We start from the raw sequence: 20,518 nt of genomic DNA on the forward strand, positions 1-20,518 counted from the left end.
GGTGGGTAGCTGCTGAATCAACAACGAAGAAAGATCTAGACGTCTTCTGGACCTTTGCAACCTTTGGAGTGAAGCGTGAGACCATTGCCTTGTGCTGCTTTGTCCTGGACACCGGACCTTTGCCTTTGCTTTGGCCTTTTCCACGCGATGAGCTTCCGCTGCGCTGCTCTGTCTTGGCCCTGGGATATCTGCATTCCCTCTTCATATGGCCTAGACGTCCACACGAGTAGCATTTCACTGCCTTCAAAGCTTTGGCGCCCTCTGGTGGTTCCACTGCACTCTGGGATGACGTCTGTGAAGACTCCCCCTTACCCATGCAGCTAGCACCCCGGCGATCTGCTTCATTCTGGATCACGGCAGTAACATAGGCTACTGTGAGCTGAGCAGTTGGTTGAACAGCAATCTGAGTGGCAACGGACTCCCAACTTGGACCCAAAGAATGTAGTATCATGAAGGAATACACAGCCTCTGGAAAGTTGAGTCCTCTCTGTTGCAGCTCATGTCTCAGATTCTGCATCTCCATCAGGTGTTTACGCACATCTCCACCTTCAGCAAGAGCCATACCATGCAGCTTGGCATAGTAGTACATTGAGGAACCAGCTTCTGTCCTCAAGTGCGCTTCTCTTAAAGTGTTCCAAATTTCTCTGGCTGTGGTCTTTCCACGCAACAGACAGAGCTCTTCTGGGGATACTATCAACGTAAACGTTCCCCTTGCTTTGGAATCCTTAGCAGTCCATTCAGCTGTAATTGGAGCTGGGGGGTTGTCTGTAATAACATTAAACAGACCTTCTTTCCGCAGAATTGCCTCAGCATAAAGTACCCACTCTGTATAATTTTTCTTATTGAGCTTAGGAATCCCAAAAGCATCAACCAGCTTTGCATTTTCCATCTCTGCTGCTTTAATCAAGCTGCGTTTCAGCTGTACAGCAGCTTCCAAAAGCACTTGTAAAAAGTACTTTCATTTTTGCAGCCATCAAGCCTGTGAGCTTGTGCCTTAAACTGTATCGCGGCAAAACGGCTTTAAAAGTACAAAGTCCAGCCATAAAACCATAAATTAGAAACTGGCAGGCTGCTCGGAGCATGAGCACATACCTTCATCAATCAAACTTGACGCGCAGAGCAGATAACGCGATCCGTTCCTCTGTACCTCTGCCGGCATTCTTCAGTTTGATTTACGTCTTTCTGGGCCCATAACCAAAATATTGAAATTGCAGAGTCCTTTGCACAACGGAATGATGAATAGTACGTGCCACATGCTTAAAGTTGCTTTATTCTCAGTTCAGTATTGAGAAATTACAAACATGCATCTTGCCTCTGCTGGAGCAGAGAAGCAACCGTCCTCCTCCTCGGAATAACGAACACCGAGAGAAACAGTGAAAAACAGGAAACCAGTGTACGTCACATCCAGCTTCCCATTCCCGTGGGAAAACTCAACAGTACTCTGACTGTGGAATGTAAACACAGTCTTGTGACAAGCACTTCGCTGCACAGTGAAGAGAGCAGAAACCAACACTAACATCCCAAGCAGATTAGCTTTGTTTAAATGCAGAACTGCACTGGACCAACCAGGTTATGTTTGAAAGCATGAACTCCTTGATTAAGAAAGATCAGCAGTTCATTGGACCCTGGGAAGTTCTAATTTTCCAGAGTGGGTGTGCAAAGGTAGTATTTTACCATACATTATTTTGCACATCAACTATATATTTAAAGAGTGGGTGTGCTGTGGGGTTCTCTTAGTAATGTGTTTTAAAATGGAATATTTTCAGAATACTATTTTTATGACTATCTAGGCTGATTACCTGCAACCAAAATTGCTGGGCATCTTGGCCTTCTTCAACATGCAGTTGTTAAGCTCCAGCATAGGAATTGAAGATAAGAAAATGGTGAGTGAACTCCGTCTGGGTCGTAGAACCCCTATGTGGAGCTTCATTTGACATGGGTACCATTCTGGGATTAAGGAAGAAACTGGGACAGTGCTAGATTTCTTTGGAGCCTGGCGGAAAAAGATAGAAGTCCAAATTCAAAAGAGAGTAAAGGGTGGTGAACAGTTGCATACTTTTATCATGCAGCTTGGTGGTTAAAAATAATTCTTCTTTTTTCTTCTTCCCAACTGCAGGCCTTAAATAGCTTGATGGCTTTAATGAAGCTTATGGGCCCCAAACATATAAGTGCAGTAAGAGTGAAGATGATGACAACACTCAGGACGGGGCTGAGATACAAGGATGATTTCCCCGAGTTGTGCTGCAGGTAAGAATACTGTGCACTGATTTATGACTACAGTCTAAGGCAGTGATGGCCAAACTTGGCCCTCCAGCTGTTTTGGAACTACAACTCCCATCATCCCTAGCTAATGGGACCAGTGGTCAGGGATGATGGGAATTGTGGTCCCGAAACAGCTGGAGGGCCAAGTTTGACCATCACTGGTCTAAGTGCTTTATTGTGACTTATGGTGAATCCCTGTGTGAGTAACTGCAAATAATTATGGCGCAGACATCTCATGATTGATTTTTCTTTTTTTATGTCTGTACTGAGAAATATATAGCCATGCTCTGTATGTTAGGATGCTGAGATTTTTTTTTTCAAAATTGTCCTCTTTGTTTAGGGCTTGGGACTGCTTTGTGCGCTGCTTGGATCAAAGTCACCTTGGCTCCCTTCTCAGTCACGTGATCGTAGCTCTGCTGCCCCTCATACATATTCAGCCGAAAGAAACAGCAGCCGTCTTCCATTTTCTTATCGTTGAGAACAGGTATTCTAACATAAAACATTTTCATAATGATTTTGGTGGTATCGTACTGGCAGCCAGTTTAGAGAAGACTTGCAGCCAAAATTGTGTATATTCTGGTGTTAAAAATAAAAATAAAAATCTGTAGTAAGGTAATTTAAGTTTTGTGATCTGCATAAGGGAGAAACTTTGCATTATTTGTTGTGCATAATTTATTCTCCAAATTTGCTGTTCAGTATTAATTATTCTGATAGGTGTGTGGAAGGGCCAGAACTATGCAGAGCCCTGAAGTTTCTCCCCCAGGAAACACGGTTGCAAAATCCCTTTCACAGGTGGTAAATTGGAAAGGGGTCCTTTCACAGAAACTGGGGGGGGGGGGGCGAATACAACATTTTCATTCAGGTTCATGGGAAGCCCATGCTGTCTGCCGCTTCTTTTTATTTTAACTTTCCTCCCTCCCCCACCCCCTGTCAGCAGCAAACAGCAGAGCATTGGAGAGTAGGGGTACAAGGTGGTTCTCTTGTCATAGCTTCTGACCCAGCTTTTATATATCTGAATCCAGTGTTATTTTTTCTAGAAAAAGAGGTGCTCACCATGAACACCTCCCTCGTTCTCTTAGAACGGCAATGGTGCCCACCTGAGAGGTGCCAGAAAGGAGTTCCTGTGAGTTCCCCCTTAAAAAAGCCCTGTCTAAATCTATATCTGAATACAAAAATAAAAGATCTCTAGATTTTTCTCAACAGTAATAGAGTACTTCAGTTTTGCTAATTCTAACCAAATCAGTGAACAAATATGTGTTGGAACAATAGTGGGTCTTGATGTTTATATAAATAGCTCCCTTTTAGTTTGTTTTTAAATTATTATTATTATTATTATTATTATTATTATTATTTCAGTGTACTGCGGGTTTTTTTTAAAAAAATGTGCATGAGTGTTTTGTAAGAGATTTTGTTTTATTCATTAGGAATGCAGTACAGGATTTTCTACATGAAATATATTTTCTGCCTGACCATCCTGAACTAAAAGACATTCAAGTCGTTCTTCAGGAATATAGGAAGGTATAGATTTTGTGATGTTTTGATATCATTTGAAGTTGGAAGTGGGGTGTTGGATATCTATGATGTCCAAAGGGTTACATCAGTCCAGTGTTTGTGTAAATAAAAGTGGCTCAAGTAGCATGCTATGTTAAACCAATGGTTTACAGTGAACATGTAGATAATTCTCGCTTCATTCCTCCTCTAATTTGAAGAGTAACCGTGAGCCCTGCCTTAGCGTTTTGTCGGAACCAGGAAAGGTGGTTTGTTTTGTTCCAAACTACAATGTGAAGACAAGGTTTGCTGCTGGATTGCTAATTATGATTTGTTAGAAGCAAAACAAACCATAATCCCATAAATTGGGGATTGGGATTTGTTGCTTACACTAGAGGAGAAGTAAAGTGGGAGCAACCATGATGTTCATACTAAACTATGAACTATTATTTACCATGATGTGCAAACACTACTAGTGGGAGATTTTTTTTTGAAAATTTACCTGTAAGATTCCCTTATGCTGTTTGTCCTAATGACAGACAAGCATAAACATGGTACAAACAATATAATATGGCACAGACCACTTCCCTTTTCCCACCAAAACCAACTGGGGGATGTACTCAACTAAATTGGAGTAGACTCATTGAAATCAACAGACTTCATTTTGATTAATGTTGGATAATCCCCCACTATGTGTTGGTACATTTAACAATGGGTTTGTTCATTGAAACATGTACTCTGATGTATTTTGCCTTAGGAGACTTCCAGGAGCACAGACTTGCAGACAGCGCTACAGCTCTCCATGAAGGCTATTCAGCACGAAAATGTAGATGTTCGGATTCATGCTCTCACCAGCCTGAAAGAAACATTATATAAAAACCAAGTAAGTAAAACTGTAAAGCTCAAAGACTCTGAAATGGGTAGCTAGCACTGCAATTCTGTACGCGTTTATTTGGGAGTAAGTACCATTGAAATATGAGACGCGGGTGGCACTGTGGGTTAAACCACAGAGCCTAGGACTTGCCGATCAGAAGGTCGGTGGTTCGAATCCCCACGATGAGGTGAGCTCCTGTTGCTCGGTCCCTGCTCCTGCCAACCTAGCAGTTTGAAAGTGCGTCAAAGTGCAAGTAGATAAATAGGTACCACTCCAGCAGGAAAGTAAATGGCGTTTCCGTGCGCTGCTCTGATTCACCAGAAGCGGCTTAGTCATGCTGGCCACATGACCCGGAAGCTGTACGTCGGCTCTCTCGGCCAATAAAGCGAGATGAGCGCCGCAACTTCAGGGTCGGCCATGACTGGACCTAAATGGTCTGGGGTCCCTTTACCTTTTACCATTGAAATTAGCTGGACTTGCATCTGAATAGATTGTTCTGCAAATAATCACACCGTGTATCTAGAATCATAAAACTACACCACTGATTCTAAAACCACATTATGAATATGAATGCAATTAAGAATAAGCCAAGTTATTGCCTTTGTGATGAATTTATCTTAATTTCATATTAACAAAGCTACCCGTTTGATTTTAGAATGAAAGAAATGTAAACTTAGCTTGCATTCTAAGAATCCTACAGTGAAGCCATCCCCGCCCCCTGCCACATTGTTAATTCTGATCTTTATCTGAATAGACTTCTTTTGCTCCCACCAAAGAAAGAGAGTATTTCTATTTTATCCAGGGTTCCAAAGCACTCAATCATTTGTGGTATAATGTCTGTTTCTTCCTTTCTCTTGTCAGCATTGCTGAGAAAGGTGATCTATACTAGATAAATTATGTGATATTCAGTTACCAGTCACACAGTAAAGGAGCTTGTCGTTTTCAGTGTCAGCCTGACAAGAGAAGAAAGATTTGTTGTATGTGGTGCATTCTTTCTCCTTGGCTTTTTAAAGTATCTGTTTCTTAATTCCACCTTAATGTGCACAATTGTACTCGCAGAGTAATTACTGGACAATAGGGAGCATTCCCCCACACATTCTCTAATGTTCGCCTTTTGTTTTTGAGACCATTCATTGGATTGCCCAGCACTGATTTAGCTTGGATAAGAGAAAGAGAGAGAGAGAGCTCCTTTAGTCACTTGTGGAGGATACCGAGCATTTAAGATTTATTCTAATCTGTTTTCTGGCCTGGATTCAAGATGGAAACCACTTTGGTTGCCCTGTTGGATGATTCATTCTGTGCACTCAGAAGTGTCAACCCCACATGCTACACTCAGAGACCCTTGACAGCCACTGAGGTGATGGGCAAGCCATAAATTTAAAGCACATGACTCTTACCCAAAGAATCCTGGGAATGGTAGTTTATCCCCTCCCAGTTCTTAGGATTCTTCGGGTGAAGTCATGTACTTTAAATGTACAGTGGTACCTCGGTTTTCAAACGTCTCGGAAGTCAAACGTTTTGGTTTTTGAACGCCGAAAACCCGGAAGTAAATACTTTGGTTTTCAAACACTTTTCGGAAGTCGAACATGCTATGCGGCTTCTGTATTGAGTTTTCCGGAAGTAAATGCTTCCAGAAGTAAATGCTTCAGTTTTCGAACGTTTCAGAACTCAAATGGTCTTCCAGAACAGATTATGTTTGAAAACTGAGGTACCACTGCATAGTGTGTACATAGCCTGAGTTGGATGGGTTAATAACTGACCTGGTATAAGGGCCCCATCTTGTGTCTATTTCATTCGGTGTCTAGGGCCTAGTTTTTCTGGAAAACACAATAAGTTCATAGCATTGACTGTACTGAGTTTTTATTTTCCTTATAACTGTGCTACATAAAAAGAAGAAATTAATAATTACATCTGCGTCTGTACTAGAATTGTGCTTAGATGTTCTAATTGTTTTGTTGCTTGTGTGTTTGCTGCCCGGGACTCCTTCAGGAGGAAGGCTGGTATATGAATTAAATAAGTAACAAAATAATTAATACGGTATCACATTGGAATATGAAGTATGCATGTATAACTTGCTCTCCTCCCCCCCCCCCGCCTTAGGAGAAGCTGATAAAATATGCAACGGATAGCGAAACTGTGGAGCCAGTTATTTCCCAGCTGGTGACTGCCCTTCTAATTGGCTGTCAGGATGTGAATTCTCACGCCCGGCTACTTTGTGGAGAATGTCTAGGTGAACTGGGAGCTATAGATCCGGGCAGGTTGGACTTCTCAACAAGCAACAACCAAGGAAAAGGGCTTACATTTGTGGTAAGGAATGCTAATACCGGCATCTCATGTAGTAGGTATCTTTGTATCAAGGCAGGTAGTTGTATAGGGTTGTATGCAGTGCTGCTGCTCTGCTCACACAACATACTTCTGAATGAACATTTTTTTTTTTGGTATATGGTGGTTTCTCACTAAAGGGTGAAGGGGGTCCATTCCCAGCTTCATATCATAGAAAAGGGGGAGATGCTGTAGTCTGTTGCCATCTTCCTTGCCCCTTCTTGGGCTGCTCTGGGTCAATAGAGTTGTTTTGCTGAATGCCTTTGACCCAAGCGTTATGACTCTCATTGAAAGTCACGGTGTGACTCCAGTGACCCTGGAGGACTCCCAGCCCCCATCATTTCTTAATCCCAATTTGAAACTAGATTTTGGTAGTGACCAGGCAGAGGATATCAACAAAGCAGCTCATCTAAGAAATCTTACTGCTTTCCCCTAAGACTGGTGTAGAAGATCCAGATTTCGCTTATGGATTATTCATGGAGTTGACAAGAGCGTTCCTTGCTTATGCCGATAATGTCCGGGCTCAAGATTCTGCATCATATGCCATTCAGGTAAGGAAGGTTTGTTTGATAAAACGGTATTGACAACTGCCTTTTTACCAAAAGGAAAAAAGGCGCTTGCGATTGATCTGGCCCTTGGAGCCAGTAAGGTTTCACCACCCTCTCTTTTATTGGCTTAAGTAGCTTCAGCTGGGAGCTTCGATCCAAATACTAATTGCAGAAAACCTTTGCTTCATGATAATTACTGTTCAAAATCTGATTTGCAACTTGTTTGAAAGCAAACTATGTTTTAAAATATATATATATGTTGCCCATCATTTGTCTATATCAGATAACCACAACATTTTCTTCATTGCTTCAGATGCCTTGTCAAAATTTATCTTTTTTGCCCAGGCTTCTCCTGGACCCTGTTTTATGTGTTTAAATCTGTTTCATTTGCTTTTATATGCTTTTAGGTTGTGTTTTGTTTTCATGATATATTGCTTGTTTTTTGGACTGTTGTATATTTTCAAAAAAATGGTAACATGATACAAATGCTTTTAAATAAATGAATGTATTAAAATAGTATGAAGAGTGCAAATATGGTTGTGAGTGTCGTCTGGAGGAGGAAAAACTTACACATGTAGCAGATTTCCCCAAAAATAAGCAGAGGCAATTGTACTTCATCCAGCAGTGCTTTTACTGCTGCTGAAGGCAAATGAGCATAATTGCCTCAAATCCAATACATTCAGGACTGGCACAGTCCATAAGACATCCAGTTGCAGCAGACTTAGCTTATAATAAGACTAAACCTTAACACTATAAAATACAGGACACCACACCAGAACACCAGAAGGGACGCGGGTGGCGCTGTGGGTTAAACCACAGAGCCTAGGGCTTGCCGATCAGAAGGTCAGCGGTTCGAATCCCCGCGACGGGGTGAGCTCCCGTTGCTCAGTCCCTGCTCCTGCCAACCTAACAGTTTGAAAGCACATCAAAGTGCAAGTAGATAAATAGGTACCGCTCTGGCGGGAAGGTAAACAGTGTTTCCGTGCACTGCTCTGGTTCGCCAGAAGCGGCTTAGTCATGCTGGCCACATGACTCGGAAGCTGTAGGCCGGCTCCCTCGGCCAATAAAGCGAGATGAGCGCCGCAACCCCAGAGTCGGTCACAACTGGACCTAATGGTCAGGGGTCAATTTACCTTTTACACCAGAACAAAGAGAAAGTGAGTGAAACCCAGGCTCCTCCTGGCCTGACTGTAACAGTCAGCATGATCTTGACAGAAAGGATAACAGAACCAGCTTAAACCAGCTGCACTCAGCTTCCCAGAAGGAATAACCCAAACATCAGAATCCTTCTGCCTGCTTCTTTCACGTAGAAAGAAACCTTCTAGAACCCTCCTGAACTAATCAGAATAGAAAAAATCTTTACACATCAGATCAATACTTTCTATACTAAGAAATGCAAACTAACAGTGAGAAAGGTAATTGGGAGTGGCGAAGAGGAGGGGCCACCTGAGGTACAGTCCTGATAGCCAGACCATGGTTTTGCAGTGATGTCTTAAACTAGACTATTGTGTCTAGCATGAATGAGGCAATGGAAGTGTTCATTTTCTGTTTCATTGCTTAAGAATAATTCATGTTGAATAGTTTATTCTGTACAGTGCAAATGTATTCATATAAAACTTGCTCTCTCTCTTTTTAGGAGTTGCTTTCTATCTATGATTGTAGGGAGACAACCACTGACAGCTCAGGAGGCAAGCTTTGGAAAATGTTTCCTGATCATATTCAGGAAATATTGGAACCTCATTTAAGTACACGGTATGTGTGATGGCCATGGCCACGTTCCACCCAAGTCTCGGGCTGCTGTTTGAGTACTCATGCCACCAGATAAGAGATTAATTATTATTTACCAGGCTAACCCTTCTCAGACAACCTCCAAAAGGCCCCCAGGGTCTCTCTGAAGCTTCCTTGGGTAACATAATATTAAAGCTCTAGGCTTGAGAGTGTTTATAATAGGCTGAGGCCACACCAGGTTTACGAAACAAGGAACAAATTTAATAAGATGAAAAAGACAGTACAGTTGTACCTTGGAAGTCGAATGGAGTCTGTTCAACTTCCAAAACATTTGAAAACCAAATTGCGGCTTCTGATTCCTGCAGCCAATCAGAATCCGCGGAAGCCCCATTGGATGTTCGGCTTCCAAAAATAGTTGCAAACTGGAGCAGTCACTTCTGAGTTTGCAACATTCGGGAGCCAAAACATTCGGGAGCCAAAACTGTTCGAAAACCAAGGTACTACTGTGTAAGACAAGCAAATGTTACGGCAAAAGAAAATTGAGGCCCCCAAATTACAAAAACCCAAAATATTCCCTTTGGAGCTAAAACAAATCAAAATTGGATAAACACGACTCACTTGTCAAATGCTTAAGCAGCCCCAAAACTCACCAAGCTTGCAAGGAGGCCTCTTGTTCCTGGAAGCCTTCCTCCAAAGCTCATCAGAACGTCTGCAGATCACATCAGTTTCTCTTTATTTACTCCCACTTGGCCACCCACATGCTTATATAGTTTCCCCGTGTACATTATGTGCCACTGCTCTTGGATTATTGGCTCACTGAAGTTTAGAGCTCCTACGTTTACTGCCCTCAGAGAGAGATGTGCAATTAGTCACATCAGTAATGGTGGACACCTATGCCTAGAACATTGTTGTTTCATTGGTCTTCCTTTTCTGTTGAGCTAACACATACCAACAAGCTTTGGAAATTTTGTTTACAGATACAAGAGTTACCAGAAGGCTGTAAACTGGACTAAGGTTAAGAAGCCCATTTACTTAAGCAAATTAGGCAAAAATTTTGCAGACTGGTCAGCAACCTGGGCTGGTTACCTTATAACTAAGGTAAGAATAATGAGCACATACCACAGTTAGAGGAACTTTGCAATGTTACCTTGACCTCAGATTTCCAAGAGCTATGCTAAGCCGTGTAATTCTTGTTCCAGGTGCGACATGATCTTGCCAGTAAGGTTTTCAACTGCTGCAGCATTATGATGAAGAATGACTTCAAGGTGACAATCTATCTCCTTCCCCACATTCTTGTCTACGTTCTTTTGGGATGTAATCAGGAGGATCAGCAAGAGGTGAGAGCCTCTTTACCTGTATACTCCAAAAGTACTTGTGATGACCCTGCATATGTGGTTTGCCAATCACTTCCCTTAGTTCCAGGTACAAAGAAAAACAAATTATGACTTTCATTGTAGGGCGAAAGCTTGCTAGCAACATGCCTAAGAGCAATCTAGAAATTATGTATCTCAAAGCCATGGTGGAATCCTTGTTGCTGACTGTTTATGACTGTTCTTGGTGATAATTGCAGCTTCTTACTACATTTGTCTGATTCTTTTTTTAATTTTTGGCACTCTGCTTTTGAAAAATAAGTTGGTGTCTGAATAGACTGTGGCATCCACTCTACACTCAATTCCCCTAGGATACCTGCCTCTGAGAGAGGACCCAAACCTGTTGCTGAAAAACAACACGTGCTGATTCTAGGTGTGCTTGCATGTAGGTGGAACCCAGAAAATACACACAACCCAAGATTTGAAAAAGGAGATCTTCATTTATGGAATCCGGAGGATAAGAACATATACACCACTAATTTATGTGTGGGAATGCAGAGATATAAATAAAATTGTGGGTCCATGTGATTGTAGTTCTGACACATACATGACTCTAAGCTGATAATTTGAGATGCACTATGCTAAGAGGAGGAAAAGAAAGAGTTTGGGAGTATGACAGAAGTCATACAAATTTCCAGAATGTAGATATTGTTAGCTGTACTTTTTTCTAGTTCAGACTAAGCCACTAGAGTGACGCAGATATGGAAGAGCCCTTAAACAGAAGCAGGAGTGGGGTGTTCCATGCTTGCAAGCTTCTTTTTCTCCCCACTTCAAACCTGAATTGTCAGTGATCCCATGCTTGCAAGCTTCTTTTTCTCCCCACTTCAAACCTGAATTGTCAGTGATCCCTTTCCAAAGTTTCAGAGCCTTAAAATCCAACAGAGCCTTGTGAATGCAGAGTAAAAACACACTGTGGGGCTCAAATGTTGAACAGATAACATTTCAGATTGCATTATAAAAGGTGATCTGACGGGAAATGTTTTGCTTTATGTCCTGGGAAGACTGTAATGTTACTGTAAACCAAGGATAATGTTTTGGGGGTTTTTACTAACTACTAATGTTTTGTTTTGCTAACAAGGTGGAGACAGAGAGAAAGGTTATTCACAGTAAACTGTTAACTATGGTTTGCTGTGACATGCAAATGAGGCAAAAACATTAACGAGTCCTGAGTCTCTAAATGTCGTGCCAGTTTTCATAATAGCAGTAAGAATTCCAAGTTTGCTTTTTAATTATACATTGTCCAGGTGTTTGCTGAAATCATGACTGTTCTGAAAAACGACGACCCTTTTGCAAGACAATGTGAAGATAGCGCTTCAGATCTAAGCCACTTAAGCACGCAGACAGTATTCTCCATGCTTGATCATCTAACGCATTGGGCTAGGTATAAATCTCAAAGGCTGAGTGCTGAGAAAGCTGCTAGGAAGTCAAATAAGGACCATGCAGAGCTTCAAGGTTAGTAGTTCCCTTGTGTTTCAGTTGTTCTTGCAAAGGTTTTGTTTATTCATTTAACAGAATTTATACACTATTTGATTGTAGTAAATTACAAGAAAAGCAAATTACAAGAAAATTACAAGAAAAATCAGAACTATCAATAAAAACGCAGTCAAAAACAATTACAATTAACGGTGAAAGAGATCAAAACGCATCCACGTCTCCACGTCTGGATAGACTTGCCTAAGCAAAAATGTTCTGAGCAGACACCAAAAAGAGATCTTGAAGGCGGTCCTGATAACAATATGCAGGGAGTTCCAATGTTTAGGTGCTGCTACACTGGAAGATTGATAGGCTCCTTGAGGCCTATCAATTGATCCTTCTTGTGCAGGTATCCTTCTTGTACAGGTGGCCTTTTTAAGATTCCCTGATCCTAAGCCATTTACAGTGTTAATTTTAATGGCATTTAAAAAAACCCTTTTTATTCTCTAGCACCAAATGAGGAATATGGAGAATATCAAAGCGTGGTCCGTTTTCTTGACCTCATACCTCAGGATACTCTGGCTGCAGCTTCTTTTCGCTCCAAAGCATACACAAGAGCAGTAATGCACTTTGAATCATTCATCATGGAAAAGAAACAAAACATTCAGGAGCACCTCGGATTTCTTCAGGTTGGACTTTCTTGCCATAATATAAAACAAACTTGAACTTCAGTGCTTCAAACTGTTTCTTTTTCTCCATTTTTATACTATGCAACTTTATTTGCTTTGCTTTTGTTTGCTGTGAGTGACCAGTTTGGGGTTTTTTCCCCCACCTCCTTTACTCTGCGGCATAAAGTAAAAAAAAACAGCTCACTTGTCTGGTAAGGCAAGTGCCACTTACTTTTCCTGAGCCTCACCATTTCAGGTAGGCTGTGCCATGTTTATAGGAAAGACAAGAGCTCCTAATTGGCATGAGATTTGAAGGGAGATCAATTCACATTTGAGTGTGCTGATACAATAAATAGGTTTTATATTAAGAGAAATATAATTCAGTATTTGCAAAAGTAGATTTTGGTAAACTGAGAAAACATGAAAAGTCACTTTGGATCACTTTTCAGAGGAAAAGAAAAGGAGAGTTACCAGCATTTTGAGAATTATTAAATAGAATCTTGAACGTATCATGAGACCTGTGAAGAAGTAGTAGTAGTAGTAGTAGTAATAATAATAATAATAATAATAATAATAATAATAATAATAATAATAATAATTTATTTATACCCCGCCCATCTGGCTGGGTTTCCCCAGCCACTCTGGGTGGCTCCCAACAAACACCAATAACAATAATAAAAAAGCAACAACGTCAAACATTAAAAACTTCCCAAAACAGGGCCGCCTTCAGATGTCTTCTAAAAGTCATATAGTGTTTATTTCCTTGACATCTGAAGGGAGGGCGTTCCACAGGGTGGGCGCCACTTCCAAGAAGGCCCTCTGCCTAGTTCCCTGTAACTTCGCTTCTCACAGTGAGGGAACCAGCAGAAGATCTTCAGAGGAGGACCTCAGTGTTTGTGCTGAACAATGGGGGTGGAGACACTCCTTCAGGTATACTGGGCCAAGGCCATTTAGGACTTTAAAGGTCAGCACCAACACTTTGAATTGTGCTTGGAAACGTACCATTGAATACAACCTAGGGAAATTGTTTGCAAAGCTGGCCAGAATGCTTCCCAATGACGACTATTTTTTTTCCTGTTCACACAAAGAAATTGTATGCAGCTATGCATGAGCCAGACGGTGTAGAAGGAGTGAGTGCAATACGGAAGGCAGAGCCATCCCTCAAAGAACAGATCCTGGAACACGAAAGTATTGGCTTGTTGAGAGATGCCACAGCTTGCTATGACAGGGCAATGCAGATGGAGCCTGACCAGGTAAAGCCTATATGTCCTCCTCATTCCTTTTGGCTTCCTCCACCTGTACAGCTACAGGTGAGGAAAAACAATAATAAGCAACGCAGTTGCATCTGATTTAGTATATATCCTAGAGAATGACACAGCGGGCATATATTTTGTAGCTTTGTTTGTCACCGGAGAACCATAGTAAAAATCAAGCCAATGCTTAGCCCCTCTACCTTTTTCTGCATCTAAGCCTAAATTCATAGCCATTATAAACTAACTATAACAATCAGGCATTCTTCTCGTTTTCTCCTGTCTCCACTTGCTCTAATGTCTCCCTTATGCAGTTCCCTGGATGGAAGCCTTTTGAGGCAGGGAATATATAACTTCATTTTTTGTAAAGAGAAAGCAGGTGTCGGGTTGTGGCTAGTAAGTCCTAGATTTAATGTATTTTTCGCTCCATAAGGTTTTCCCTCCTAAAAAGTAAGGGGAAATGTGTGAGCGAATGCAGGCGGGAGAAGCCCCCAAGAGCCACACACACACTCCACGCACTCTTTAGGGAGCCTTAGCGCTCCCCTTGCCCGGGATGAAGGCTCCCCTTGCCCGGGAGAGGCAGCGCGTGGCTATCCCATAAGCAAGGACAACAAGTGGTATCGCTGCACAGCAATCCCGCTTGCTGTCCTGGATTCTGGGATTCAGAATATTTTTTTTGTTTTCCTCTTCCAAAAACTATGTGCTTCTTATGGTCTGGTGTGTCTTATAGAGCAAAAATACGGTAAATTGAACCATGTAATTCACAGGGTGATGTTGGACCAGTCACTCTCTCTCAGCATAACTTGCCTCCTCAGGTTGGCTGTGGGGATAAAAAAAGAGGAATGGGGACCACGTTTTCTTGCTTCAGCTCCAAGAGAGATACAATTGTAAAATGCAAATGTGGTTTTTCTTTCCTCACTTCTAGATAATTCATTATCACGGTGTGGTGAAGTCTATGTTAGGTCTTGGTCAGTTGTCTACTGTAATCACTCAAGTGAATGGAGTACTTGCAAAGAGGTAATATGACTGATATGTTCTTTGTTAAAAAATACAAAGTATGTTCCATTGCTCAAATGGTCTGGTGCAGATATAATGCTAGTTAGCTGAAATACTCATTCTCTTCCCACCTCTTTTCTGTTGTTTCCCTCAACCGTGGATTTAGTAGTTGCCAACCTACTTTAGTGAATGCAAACCAGACCCTGAAGTAAGTTAAGAAATCTCACATGGCAGAGGTTCTAGGGAACCATCCATATCTTCACAGTATTACATGGGGAATAGCCTATGAGTCATTCAGGGAGCAATGTCTGGTGTGTGCATCTAGTTTGCCAGGAGGGAGACTTGTTCTTGCCGCTCCCACTGTCTTCCCAGAAATGCCTTTTTGAGAAATGTGTTCCTGACCAAGTATCTAGTACCTTGGATCCTGAACGCCTTGGTACTCGGACGTTTTGCCTCCCAAACACGGCAAGCCCGGAAGTGAGTGTTCCAGTTTGCGAATGTTCTTTGGAACTGGAACGTCTGACGGGGCTTCTGCAGCTTCTGATTGGCCGCAGGCCGTGCTTTGGTTTCCGAACGTTTTGGAAGTCGAACAGACTTCCGGAACAGATGCCATTCGACTTCCAATGTACGACTGTATCCCATTTCCAAATAGGAAAATAGGAGAAGGGTACCACACCTCTGCCTATAAACAAAAGAAGAATGGGAACTGTGGGGTTGCATGCTCCTCCCCTCCTTTGATGTTACTGTCTCTTCGCAGCCATAATCAGGATTCCCTCTTAACCAAGATACATGGCTGTTTTCATAGATAGGAGGAAACTTTCATTAGCAGCAACTCAAGTTAATGGGGCCAAACCACTGTTAAAGAACTGCAGGGGAAGACTTAAAAGCCATTAGGACACAAGTTAGAGTCCTGTTGGATCAGACCAGAAGCTCATCTTATTGAGCAGCCTGTTCTCATGGTGGTAACCAGATGTCTGGTGGAAACCCACAACCTTCCCATCAGCAGAAGGACAATTGGATTCAATTCCTACAGAAAAAAATCACACAAAGGATCAGCTTGAATAAGTGTGTGTGTGTGTGTGTGTGTCTTTCTTTCTCTGTATTCCATGTACTGACCTAAGTTTGCTTTTTACCTTCCTAGGCCTGAATGGACTTCTGAATTAAACATGTACAGAGTGGAGGCAGCCTGGAAACTGACGCAGTGGGATTCTCTGGAAAATTACATAGCTGCAGGTAGCTATTTAGAACAAATGCCAAGATGGTATTTATTACGCTGATGCTGGATAAATTTTTAATTTAAGCAAATATCAGATCTACAGTAAAATAATAATAATAATAATCTGTATTGTGTCGCTGGATTACATTGAAATGAAAAAGTGCTTTTTACTTTCTTTCTTTTAGATGAAAAGTCAAATACATGGAGTGTTAGGCTTGGACAGCTGTTACTCTCGGCCAAAAAGAAAGATGCTACCCGGTTCTATGAAACTTTGAAAGTTGTTCGAGCGGAGCAGATAGTTCCTCTTTCGGCAGCGAGTTTTGAAAGGGGGTCATATCAGCGAGGTTATGAATATATTATCAGGTGCAGCTTCCATTTTGCATGTTCGGTGTCTCGAAGCGTCAGATACTAGTTTAGCGTTTCATTTCGTGCACTGGGGGATATTTTTTTGCTGAAACCATAATGCACATTTTTGACCGTGCTCATTTGGGATAACTAGACTTTTTCTTACCCATCTTGTTCCTGCTTCATGCAAGGCAAGCATTCCAACATAGAAAATTTACCCATGCATTTTATAAACCTTATTGGAGCCATGGCTATGGTCAAAAGGAGAGGTAGCCAACTTGGTGCCCTCCAAAATGTTGCTTGTACTACAACTCACATCAGCTCCAGCTAGCCTAGGCAGTGGCTGGGGAAGAGGAAAGTTGCAATTTTCCCCCTCCCGAAAGCTTTCATTTTTATCATAACTTCTGGAGAAGAAGAAAGGATATGAGATTTCTCGCGAGATTGCACTAGTTTTTAGGCATCTTCCTTACACTACAGTTGTGGCGGGGGAAGCAAAATGTTAGCAGGATTTTTCCATTTGTCATCCTGATGATAAATTCACGTTGTGTATTTTGAGCATTCAGTGTGCTTTGAATACATCTGGGGTGGATTAATAGTCTTAGTCCTTCCATCCCCATCTGCCTTACAGGGACACAGAGAAAGAGGCTTTGCATAGAACCATCTAGCGTAGGAGCTGAGAACCTGTGCTCCTCCAGATGTTGTTGGACTACAGATCCCAGCATTCCTGACCGTTGTTCATGCTGGTTTAGACTGATGGGAGTTGTAATCCGTGAACATCAGGAAGGCCACAGGTTCCCCGACCCTGATACAGAGATCTTCTAGATCTGAGATCTGTATCTGGTAATCCCAGGTTGCTTGTGCTAGGTCTTCCTGGTCATTTCAGGATGTCCAGACACCAAAGTGTATCAGTAGTTCTCTTGTGCGTAGAGGAGACTATGCATACCACTGCCAGAAGGGGTTCTTGTTAAGGTTACTGAGGGGATTGTTCATGCAGACAGTGAAACAGAATGAAAACACATGGCACTGTGTTGCTTATCAAACGGATTTTGTTTTGTTTAACCGCAGGCTACACATGTTGTGTGAGTTGGAGCACAGCATTGGATCAATCCTTCAGCAACCTGATAGTGATTATGGTAAAGATTCTCTGAACTGGTGTGCTCGCATAGAAATGACGCAGAACTCGTACAGGGCGAAAGAGCCCATCCTGGCACTTAGACGGGCTTTGCTCAGCCTCACTAAAAGGTGAAACCAGGCTTATTTTGTGTGCTTTCTATCCTGAAACTTGAGTTTCTGCTCTCTCCAAGTGAGATACTGGCTAAAATGGATTGAAATGTCATATTTAAACAAAAAGAATCCCAAAGCCAATTCCTTCTAAAACACACAAGCATATCTGTTGAAAGAAGCTTGAGTGTGTCCAAGGTGTGGCTGTTTCATTTAAGTTTTGCAACTACCTATGAAGTGAAAATTAAGCTTTCATGGTTGAGTGAGGATTAGAACCTTAGGTCTGTTACACCAAATTAGGCGGTAATTTTTCAGTATGTCCTGAGTCTACTGATCCTAAGTAAGATGTATTTATTCACATTGCTTGTAATGCAGACATTTGTGTTCCTAGCTAGACCTAGAGGCAGCTTTGCAGGGTGAGAATGATCCAGAGTGTCTTAATGTTAGAGCTATCAAATATAATGTCATGTTGCAAGTCACCATGTAAATAATACTATGTAGTAGGTAGAACTCTGATGAATAGGATGACTCATAGGGGAAGATGCACAGGAACCAAAGCTTTATTTTAAACCAGTAGCTTGAATGAGGCTTGATAGCCAACAGGTAGCACGAACAATCGTCTTTTAAGATTGGCTAAATTTGTGGAACTGCTTCCACAAACTCGGCATCTTTGGTACCTATTGAACACCTTTCACAAGCAGTTCCTTTGATTTTTTTTTTTAACTTAGTTTATATTTTTACAGAAAGGGTTACAGTGAGCAGATGGGAGAATGTTGGCTCCAAAGCGCTCGAGTCGCCCGGAAAGCAGGTCATCACCAAACAGCGTATAATGCCCTCCTCAATGCTGGTGAATCCAAGTTATCTGAGCTATATGTAGAAAGAGCAAAGTGGCTGTGGTCCAAGGTAAGGAAGTTAAATAGAATAAAGCCTGCTGTCATGACACTAAGGTTGGACCCTTCTTTGTCAGTGGGTGAGGCTGGGGATTCAGAAAAGGTGAGGGAATTGCCCTCGAGGCCAGCCCCAGATGGATATAATACACCAGAAGTACATACACAAGTCTGTTGTGCCAGTGGTCCACAGTGGTTCTGATGCCATCGTCTGACTCCAGCTCAGAAGCTCACAGTCTCCTCCACTCCATCAGAGCTCTTGACTGCTAAAGCAGACTGGTCTTCTTTTAAAATGAAGCATCTCCTCTTTCCAGAGATGGAGCCAGCTGCTGAAATGCAACTGCATCCTTATTTAAGGTTCAGCCGGGGATGGTTGCTGCTGAAGCAGCGTTCAAGCTCTGTCACTGAAGCCTCGCCTTCATACAGCTGAAGACAATCCCTCAAAGCAAGAGTGTATTCCTCCGTGCATAACTGCGTGGAGCAAACAGAACATTTTATAGAAAGGTGTACAACTTGGAAATAAATAAGTTAGGCTTCTTCTATATGTGAATTTATGGGCACATATCTGTAACACTCTGGGTCATGATTTATTTACAGGGTTCCTGCTGTGTAAAATTCAGAAAACGAATGCTAACTTATTGATAATGGTTTTTCTTTTTTAGGGGGACGCTCATCAAGGTCTTATCATTCTTCAGAAGGGGGTTGACTTATGTTTTCCAGATAACCAAGTACCACCTGACACTAAAAGTAAACTTATTCATGGGCAAGCCCTGTTGCTAGTGGGAAGATTTATGGAAGAAACTGCCAACTTTGAGAGTAATGCCGTAATGAAAAAATATAAGGTAAGCACTAAACTTAGAGCATTTACGTACTATATTGTAACATGTAGAGATGTAGTAAAGGCGTGTTGAATTATATGATATTGCTTTTTAGTTATTTGTGTATTTTTTCTAACTTGTACTTTGTAGGACATTGTTCAAACATAACTGACTGAGTGAGGAATTATATCCAGCATTATGCAAATTGAATGCAATACGCACAGTCCAGTTTTCATTTCTGCTCTTCCCCACTGCCAGTCCTCTGCACCTCTAAAAAAATGTTGGCAGAGGTGTCCAAACACTGTGGGGTACAGTGGATTGGGGGGAGGGAGTCACCTAATATTGGGATGGAGGAATTTTTCACCCCTCATGCAAGGTTCCCGGTTTTCGGATGATACTCCCCTCTCCCTGTCGTCCACTGTAGCTCCATAAGACATAACCTTGACCTTCTGGAAATACTTTTTTGGCGTTCTAGGCGACTACAAGAGGGAAGGAGGAAGGGAAGCTCAGTTGCACTGGTACAACCGAAGATTCTTAATTCTAACTATTCATTTCTAACTCCCTTCCCATTTCCCCCCCCCCCCCAGGATGTTACTACTTACTTGCCAGAATGGGAGAATGGACACTTCTACCTTGCCAAATACTATGATAAAGTGATGCCTACAGTAACAGAAAACAAGATGGAAAAACAGGGAGAACTGATTAAATATATTGTTATTCACTTTGGAAGGTTAGAAGCCACACTTGCTGTTCAGTTGGTGCACTTAGCTATATTTGGTTATGCACGTTAAATATCTGTCACTATGTAGCAGATGGCTTGGGGTTGTGTTGATTTAGTAGGAGTGTGTACACAGCCTTAGTATGGGTTATGGGATTAAAAAACCGTTTATATCATTTACAATTTTCCTATTAAAGATTACATGTCAGCATTTTACTTTCAGATCCTTACATTTCGGAAATCAGTTCATCTACCAGTCAATGCCAAGAATGTTATCTCTGTGGCTTGACTTCGGAGCTAAAGCATATGAATGTGACAAAGGTAGGAATTTTTTATATTAAAAAAACACACTGTTTCTACATTATCTAGAGACAATTTTTTTCTTTTTTTATAC

General features: G+C 41.7%; 1 protein-coding gene across 1 annotated transcript in view; it reads left to right on the top strand.

The window, feature by feature from the left end:
• Nucleotides 1-20,518, top strand: part of ATR (ATR checkpoint kinase) — a 52,738-nt gene that overhangs the window by 23,642 nt on the left and 8,578 nt on the right. The window contains exons 17-37 of the mRNA XM_082223817.1: nucleotides 1,791-1,883; nucleotides 2,117-2,247; nucleotides 2,603-2,746; nucleotides 3,687-3,780; nucleotides 4,508-4,633; nucleotides 6,725-6,931; nucleotides 7,384-7,497; nucleotides 9,131-9,246; nucleotides 10,200-10,320; nucleotides 10,422-10,559; nucleotides 11,837-12,044; nucleotides 12,516-12,694; nucleotides 13,762-13,926; nucleotides 14,849-14,940; nucleotides 16,061-16,152; nucleotides 16,321-16,498; nucleotides 17,546-17,722; nucleotides 18,445-18,604; nucleotides 19,251-19,430; nucleotides 19,994-20,136; nucleotides 20,348-20,445. Of these exons, the coding sequence (XP_082079943.1) occupies nucleotides 1,791-1,883; nucleotides 2,117-2,247; nucleotides 2,603-2,746; nucleotides 3,687-3,780; nucleotides 4,508-4,633; nucleotides 6,725-6,931; nucleotides 7,384-7,497; nucleotides 9,131-9,246; nucleotides 10,200-10,320; nucleotides 10,422-10,559; nucleotides 11,837-12,044; nucleotides 12,516-12,694; nucleotides 13,762-13,926; nucleotides 14,849-14,940; nucleotides 16,061-16,152; nucleotides 16,321-16,498; nucleotides 17,546-17,722; nucleotides 18,445-18,604; nucleotides 19,251-19,430; nucleotides 19,994-20,136; nucleotides 20,348-20,445 (2,956 nt within the window). The remainder of the gene's footprint in view (nucleotides 1-1,790; nucleotides 1,884-2,116; nucleotides 2,248-2,602; nucleotides 2,747-3,686; nucleotides 3,781-4,507; nucleotides 4,634-6,724; nucleotides 6,932-7,383; nucleotides 7,498-9,130; nucleotides 9,247-10,199; nucleotides 10,321-10,421; nucleotides 10,560-11,836; nucleotides 12,045-12,515; nucleotides 12,695-13,761; nucleotides 13,927-14,848; nucleotides 14,941-16,060; nucleotides 16,153-16,320; nucleotides 16,499-17,545; nucleotides 17,723-18,444; nucleotides 18,605-19,250; nucleotides 19,431-19,993; nucleotides 20,137-20,347; nucleotides 20,446-20,518) is intronic.

Source organism: Podarcis vaucheri (assembly GCF_965113315.1).
Source record: "Podarcis vaucheri genome assembly, chromosome: 5".
Classification (NCBI taxonomy): domain Eukaryota; kingdom Metazoa; phylum Chordata; class Lepidosauria; order Squamata; family Lacertidae; genus Podarcis; species Podarcis vaucheri.